Here is an 8,525-nt window from a genome sequence, read left to right on the forward strand (position 1 = left end):
GACAGACAGAGAATTAATCTATTATCCCAATTCTTTCCATCTAAAGTTCTATGGATACTCTTTCAAGATCAGCACTTATGTGCTGCCTTTCCTAGTGGACAAGCACAGGTTTCTCCAGTCTTTCCTCATAGCTCTTGTCACTAGACTTTAGCTCCATGGTTGTGTCTAGTTTTGTCTCCAGTAGTCAAGTATCTGTGTCTCTGTAAGCAGAGCTGGACACAGTGCTCAAGGTTAGTCTCATCTGAACTGGATGCAGCACTGGGATAGGCTTGAACAGATCTGGAACCAGTGTTCAGGGTGAGTCAAAACAGAACTGAATGCCGTGTCTGACCAGATCCAGACATAAAATTTTGCTTATATTCATTCTTGGGATATGAGCATTGCCAGCAAAGTCACCACTTATTGCCCATCCTTTCAGAAGGAGACAGTGGCCTGCCTTCTTGATGTGCTGTAGTGTTTCTGGTATACACACACTATTAGACAGAGAGTTCCAGACTTTGGTGCAGCAGAAGTGAAAGAACAGCAATAAAGGTCCAATTTGGAATGGGGAATGAATTGCAAGGGCTCCACATTGAGAGGATATTGCCTTTGGTTGAAGGTCCATTACCAGATTGCGGGTAAGAGATTGAAGGTTTACAGATGATTCGAGGAGAATTTCTTTTCACTGAGAGCTTGCTGGGGAACTGGAACTCAGTTCTGATGGAGTGGAAGAGGCCAAAATTATTGTAACATTTAAAAAGTAACTGAGCTGCTTCAATTGACAAGGCCATCGACCAAAAGATGGAAACTGAAACTTAGCTGGATGGCCTCACCTGTGTTGGAATGGACTCAGTGGATTAAATGGCCTTTTTCCATGACATAATTGACAATGGTTATATGATTCAACATGTTGGAAGGATCATCATAGAACATAATACTTCAAAACGTAATCTGGAATCATACATGAGAAATACACATACAAACCAATTTTCACCCTTCATTTTGATTAGAGAAACATATATTTAAATTAGCTTTGAGAAAAGTACCATTCAATTACTGAGCATTGTTTTAATTTAAGTGATTTAACCAGAAAATATTAAATATGAGTATTCATTGGCAAATCAATTTTAAATGGAATTGTAACAATTGTAGTATTCTTCATCTTTCAATATTGTATGTACAAAAGGAACTAATCTGTCTCACTCTTTGTTAGATATCACACCATAATATACCCACTGAGATCTAAAAGCTCACAATTAGCAAAAATCAGAGGCTTTTCCCTTCGTTACTTCTCAATGCAAAGCCTAAGCTTTAAAGGTCACAACATGCTTTTTATAAAAGGACAGTCAATGGTGAGACTATCATAACAACTGTTATAAATGAAAATACCTTGAATCCTCAATAAAATTGTCAACACAACACAATAGCATGACATTTTTGACTGAAATAAAGTAAGCATTCCATGCAAGACAAATTTAAATATTTTTAGTTTTTGAAAACACTTGGTAAATTATGCTTTTGTTTTATATAGTTTAGATGTCCTGCAATTTATTTGTCACATTCCAGCTGTTGTATTTTAAACTGACAAACTTTACATTAAAGAAACATTTATTCTTATTATCTTCTGACCCAAACCCAGATATTTACACGCAACTGCCAAATCATATTTCCATCACATAAAATTAACCATTAATTATTGTACTGTAATTAGATTTTGGAGCTTGAAAAAGGTTAGGTTAAACACTGCTCCAATTTAGCAGCAATAATTCAGAGAAGTGTCTTTTGCTCAGAAATCAATCCGAAAACTCTCCACAGAGAAGCAACAGTTGTTGTATAAAACCAGTTGCATAAAGACAGACATCTAAGTGCACAGTTGAAAAGACATATTTTACAGCTGAAGACAGAAGTAACATGGTAAAAAGAATTGGAATGAGATCTCCGGAAAGTAGAGTAGAGTTGGCTGTAGATAACCCTCAGAATGGAGGAGCAGATGCTCAGAATGGGATAAACAGAGATCCTCGGGAAATTTATAATAAGAGGACAAGTGATGAGTCATGGAGGTATCTGCAAATGTGGACAAGGATTTTGAATTTAATGATTCTATTTGAGGTCATGGAACCAATGGAAGTGAACAAGGAGGAGATAGAACATAGAACATAGAAGGATACAGCGCAGTACAGGCCCTTCGGCCCTCGATGTTGCGCCGACCGAATCCTACCTAACCTATACTAGCCCACTAACTTCCAAATGCCTATCCAATGCCCGCTTAAATGACCATAAAGGAGAGTTCACCACTGATACGGGCAGGGCATTCCATGAACTCACAACCCGCTGTGAGAAGAATCTACCCCTAACATCTGTCCTATACCTGATGATGAATGAGCTGTCATTACTACTGAGGTGATATACATGCTGCATATTTCAACTGAATTGGACTTTGTGTCTGGCAAAACCTGGAAGGAGTGTGCAGCATAATTCAATGACTGTTACTGCATAATGCCTCTGTTGAAACAGTGTATAATATGGCTTTCCATGTAGAACTTGCAGGAAATCCAGTAATCCTTATAATTATGTTGTGTGATTGGTGCATTATGCATGGCAACATATCTGTAGAGCTATGAGGTAAACTAACACTTTCTTGTAAATGCGGGATTCAGGCCAAGCACAAATTTCACTCACATTCACTCAACTGTTTCACTCGCCTCTTCCCTTCTGCTGCACTACAACATTTCTGCTGGCATTTTGTCCTGATCTTCCACAATTCTAACTTCATGAAATCTCTGCAACCCTCAGCACCAGTTTATCAATGTTCACATATAAACATGAACTCAGCAACGGTCAGTGTTATTCAAACATCTATGAACTCAAGCCTAATCTGAGAGAGTAAATACGATTTAAAACAGAAAAATAAATGAAAACAAAAAAAACTTTATCAGAGACTGAGAAAGTAGCAATAAAAATGGCTGACAAAAATAGAAAGTGGAAAGAAAGAACTAAAATAGTGTGCTACGAAGCAAGGAAATTAATAAGTAAATTTGATAAGAAAAAAGGAAACATTTGGCAATGCGTTGAGTACTGAAAACAATCAACAAGGGAACAAAGGCACAAAGTGAGAAAGTGGCAAAGGAAAGAAAAATAATTAATGGGACCAGAGCAAGGTTTTAAACAAAAAACATGCCAGTCTGTGGATGTTTAATAATCTACTCACAGCAACCCATTGTCACATAAATTAACCTTGAAATATAGCATCCAGACCCCACCTAACTGACCAAAGAGACACAGGCATTCACATCTTGCAAAACAAATGATTTCAGGTCAGCCTGGACTGGAATGAAAACATTCTGAGCAGAGTCAGTGTCTGCCTTGCTGTGCCCAGGTCCTGTGAAAGAGAAAGAGGAAGCAAATTCAGCCCCTCTCTGTGATTACATTGTTTCCAGAGGGAGAGGGTTGGAGGGAGCATGGTGATTGCAGGCTTTAGGACCCAGTGAAGAGTTGCATTCTGTATCAATCCTTGCCACGGTTTTGTTTTTGTGAAAGCCGAGAGTTTCAGTGGAATTGTGTGTTGTTTCCCAAAGGGGTGATTGAGCGGATTGTCTGACCGGGGTAAAGCTTGCTCAGTGGGCACGACTTTCTCGGCTCTATTTCACCCCCACCCCCCAATTTACAAGGAAAGGACAAAAAAAAACTAGTTGAACTTGTCTGGCTTCCCCCCAGCGGAGGAGCAGAGCCTTCCCCTTCCTTTACCTGTACTCAGATTGTCGTTGATTTTCAGAGGAACCCGTAGAATGTAAACCAGGAAAAGCATCAGAAAAAACCACAGCGTCCACAAGTAAGTCCAGCTCCAGACGACACAGGATTTGAGCTGCTCCAGGAGGCTGCTGCCCATTTCAGCCATTTCCAGCTGCTGCTGTCAGCTCAAACTCAACTCCAACCCACAGTGTATTCTGGGATCAATCCTACCTCATGACTCAAATCCTGCAACAGCAACACTATCATCACAACATGTAGACTGTGAGAGCTGGAGTGCAGCAAGAACTCAGTGTAATTTAACCTACAGACAACAGTAAGATACAGAGGGAGTATCCAGGAAAAGAGTGCAAATGCACCTATAGACTGCAATAAGGTACAGAGATAGTGTGTAAGAGAGTGACAGCACTTACAGGCAGCAAGAATATACAAAGAGGGAGTGTCCAGGAAAAGAGTGTAACTGCACTTATATGCAGCAATAAGATATAAGGGGATACTTATATATGTAGGAAAATAGAGTGCCAGCACCTATTAGACACAGTAAGATACAGAGAAATAGATAGATGCAGCAATAATGTACAACATGAGGGAGGCCAGAAAAAGTGTGTAGTGTGCATAGTGTGTAGGAATAAAATGTAACTGTACCTATAGGCAGCAATAAGGTGCAGGGAGATAGTGTGTAGAAGTAAAATGTAACTGCACCTATAGGCAGCAATAAGGTGCAGAGGGAGATCAGAAAAGGAGTGCAACTGTACCTATAGCCAAAGGTGCAGAGAACCCAGGGAAACAGTGCAATTGTATGCATTGTCTGTTATACAGTCTAGGGAATTCTGGTAGGTCAAAAATCATGCATCTATTATGTTTGTTGAAATGTATTTGTATATAGCATAGTCGCTAACTTACTAGTCATGTAACTTGCTTCTGTAAGTGATTTCAAATGGAAGTAGACCATTTTGGCTGCTTTAGCCTGTTCCATCATTCAATAAAATCAAGGCTGCTCTGTTTTGTGTTTCAAATTCCACATTGCCATCTACCTCTGATAACCCCTGATTCCCTTGCCTAACAAAAATCTATCCATCTCTATCTCAAAAATATTTAATGACCTTGTCTTCTGAGGAGCTCCAAAGCCACACAAGAGAGAATCTTGTTCTAATTTTAAAGCAGTGCCCCCTAGTTCTAAGTTGTTCCACAGGCAGAAACATCCTTTCCACATCAACCTTGTCAAAATCATTCAGGATCATATACTCTTCAATCAAGTCATCCCTTGCCCTTCTAAACTCCAATGACAACAAACCCAGCCTATCGAATCTATCCTCATAAAGAACCCTTCATTTCAATGATCAATTTAGAAAACCTCTTCTGAATCACCTCCAAAGCTTTTACATCCTTCATAAATAAGGAGACCGAAACTGTACACAATATTCAAGCTGTGCCATGAGGGTGTGGTGAAGTGGTAAGTGTCCAATGTCACCCTCCATGGCTGGGGCTGTGAGCAATTGTTGGATCATAAGCATGCCCTGAAAGGTAGGTGACTGTTATCCAAGATGGAGGCCCAGAGGAGCAAGTAACAAGATGGAGTTGCCAGATACATACTCTGACTTTCATGTTGAGAATTATCACTTTCTAGTTTCTATCTCGTATGTGGGAAAGTAAGAAACTGAGTATCAATGAGGCACGATTAGATAACAATACATGCAAAAAGATGCAAACAGATCTCCTACCATTAAATAGCAAGAATCTGATCTCACTTCCAACACTAGGCTTTATTTTCTCAATGTCAAGAAGCTTTTGTTTTCCCATTTTGCAACATTTTTCCAACTGACTTGTCAATGCCCTCATCTCCTTGGAAGATTCTGTCCATTGAATCTGAAAATCAAGCATCTTACATAGATCATGTACTTAGCATGGGAACAAAACTTCCTAGAGAAGGAACATCACCCTAGGAATGAGCGGATTCCGGACAACGAAGCACAAGTGTGATGCATGCAATTAGAAGACCCACACGATTTAAAGATGCAGAAAGTGAAGCAATTTGAATTAACATGTTGTTTGGTTAATATTGTAAATTTTTTTTGTTGAGCATGAATATAGAGTAACTTGTAATTGTTAACAATAGTGCATACCAACTGTTTTAATAAAAAGTGGGACTTTTTAAAAAAAGTATTTGTACTGGTTGATATGTCATAGTCATGGAATCGCTACCTCTTCTGGAAGTGCTTTCACTTTACTTTACAGCATATAAACTAAAGTGAAACACATCACATGAGATACACCATTTGCAGTTATTTCTTTTAAAACCCAGGGTATTTGTTGGTTTTTAGTCCCAGTAATTTATCCAGCTTCTTTTATTTACTAATATTAGTTGTTTTAACATCCTTCTTCCATTAGAATCCTTGTTCCCCTGAATTTCCAATGCATTATTTGTCTTCTAGCATGAAGGCAGACGCAAAATATTTAAGATCTAGGCCATTTCTTTATTCACTGTTATAAATCCGTCAGTGTTTGTCTCTAAGGAGCCCACATTTACTTCCATGATTTTTTTTGCCCTTTTTACATACTTATTTAAGTTGCTACAATTACTTCAGATATTTTCATGTTGCAGTTGTATAAGACTCTGGCGCGGCCTCATCTGGAGTATTGTGTGCCGTTTTGGTCGCCATACTATAGGAAGGATGTGGAGGCATTGGAACGAGTGCAGAGGAGGTTTACAGGATGTTGCCTAGCATGGTAGGAAGATCGTATGAGGAAAGGCTGAGGCACTTGGGGCTGTTCTCATTGGAGAAAAGAAGGTTTAGGTGAGATTTGATAGAGGTGTACAAGATGATTAGGGGTTTAGATAGGGTTGACAGTGAGAACCTTTTTCCGCTAATGGAGTCAGCTGTTACTAGGGGACACAGCTTTAAATTAAGGGGTGGTAGGTATAGGACAGATGTTAGGGGTAGATTTTTTACTCAGCGGGTTGTGAGTTCATGGAATGCCCTGCCAGTAGCAGTGGTGGACTCTCCCTCTTTATGGTCATTTAAGCGGGCATTGGACAAGCATATGGAGGTTATTGGGCTAGTGTAGGTTAGGTAGGCTTCGGTCGGCACAACATCGAGGGCCGAAGGGCCTGTACTGCACTGTATTTTTCTATGTTCTATTTCTTGGTTTACTCACTTTCTGGTTTTTATTAATCACGTTTTGCTGATTTTTTTTATAACCTCCTAATCCTCAGTCTTGGATAACATTGTGAGCCATTTTTCAAATTCTAATGCTATTATTAATCGCCCGATCTAACCATAGTTCTACCACTCTTCACTCATGGGAATGCATATCCATTGAACATTATGAATTATTTTTTAAAGTGTTGACATTGCTGGTTTACCATTATATCTTTTAATCAAATTTTCCAGTCAGCTTAAATCAACACACTGTCAGACTTAGAGTCATAGAGTACGGAAACAGCCCCTTTGGAGCAAACAGTCCATTTCAATCCCATATCCCTCCAAACCTTTCCGAGTCACGTACTTATCTAAGTATCTTTTAAACATTGTAACTGTGCCCACATCCATCACTTCCTCAGGAAGTTCACTTCACAAGCGAACCACCCTCTGTGTAAAATTTGTTCTGGTTAATTTGAAGAGCCTAGTTATGGAAATAACTACATTGTTCTCAAGTTGAATATGAAACTTTTACAGGTTAATAATACTGTTTTTCCCTGTCCAGACTGCTTTGATTGAGGGGTTTTGAAGGGGTTGATGGATGTATTTAATGCGTGATACTTGGCCCACTTGGAGGTACATGAGATGCAGAGAAAACTGGTGGCAGTAAAATGAACATTGTTGGGGAACAAACCCAACCGAAGGTAAGGGGGTTCCAACATCAAACATAAACTATCTGGAGGGATTGTTTCCATGAGAAATGGAATAGAATTGATGACATGACGGGGTGAAAATAGTGGGAATGTTCTGGATGTAGGTTTGCTCGCTGAGCTGGAAGGTTCATTTCCACATGTTTCATCATCCTACTAGGTAACACCTTCAGTAGGCCTCCAGGCAAAGCACTGTTGATAATTCCTGCTTTCAATTTATATGTTTGGGTTTCTTTGGGTTGATTGTGTCATTTCCTGTTAGTTTTCTCAGGGGGTGGTAGATGGGGTCTAACTCGATGTATTCGTTGATAGAGTTCCGGTTGGAATGGCAACTTTTAGGAATTCTTGTGCGTGTCTCTGGTTTGTCCTAGTCGAAATGGTGTCCTTCCTTATCTGTATGTAAGGATAGTAGTGAGAGAGGGTCATGTCATTTTGTGGCTAGTTGATGTTCATGTATTCTGGTGGCTAGTTTTCTGCTTGTTTGTTCAATGTAGTGTTTGTTACAGTTTTTGCACGATATTTTGTAAATAGCATTAGTTTTGCTTGTCATCTGTATAGGGTCTTTCAAGTTCGTTAGCTACTGTTTTAGTGTGTTGGTGGGTTTGTAGGTTACCATGATGCCAAGGGGTCTGAGTAGATGTTACCTATTAGGGTGACAAAACTTTTGGAAATGACCCTTACAGTTCAGCGAGCAAACCTACATCCAGAACCTCAACCTGAGCTACAAATCTCAAACTCACTAAGTGGGAATGTAATGGCATGAGAGATATGGAAGAAATAGAATGGGCAAGGCAGGGCATGGGAGGAGTAGATGATCTTATAGAATTGGTTAAGGCTGACAAAGTGGCGGAGACAATTATTTGATACAACATATGATTCAAAATATGTTCATGCTAAATGTTAAGAATCACTAGATTTGAATGAAGTTCTTTTAAAATGTAAAGTCACC

General features: G+C 39.4%; 1 protein-coding gene across 9 annotated transcripts in view; it reads right to left on the bottom strand.

The window, feature by feature from the left end:
• LOC132824688 (suppressor of tumorigenicity 7 protein homolog) overlaps positions 1–4,029 on the bottom strand; it is a 200,637-nt gene extending 196,608 nt beyond the window's left edge. For 2 of the 9 annotated variants that reach the window (XM_060839342.1, XM_060839346.1), the window contains exon 1: positions 3,724–4,027. In XM_060839342.1, the coding sequence (XP_060695325.1) occupies positions 3,724–3,874 (151 nt within the window). In that variant the 5' untranslated portion in view covers positions 3,875–4,027. Of the gene's footprint in view, positions 1–3,723 lie in introns of all 9 variants that reach the window. The other 7 variants (XM_060839344.1, XM_060839341.1, XM_060839343.1 and 4 more) reach the window with 5 other exon arrangements.
• Between the last annotated feature and the right edge of the window lie 4,496 nt (positions 4,030–8,525).

Source organism: Hemiscyllium ocellatum, chromosome 19 (genome assembly GCF_020745735.1).
Source record: "Hemiscyllium ocellatum isolate sHemOce1 chromosome 19, sHemOce1.pat.X.cur, whole genome shotgun sequence".
Classification (NCBI taxonomy): Eukaryota; Metazoa; Chordata; class Chondrichthyes; order Orectolobiformes; family Hemiscylliidae; genus Hemiscyllium; species Hemiscyllium ocellatum.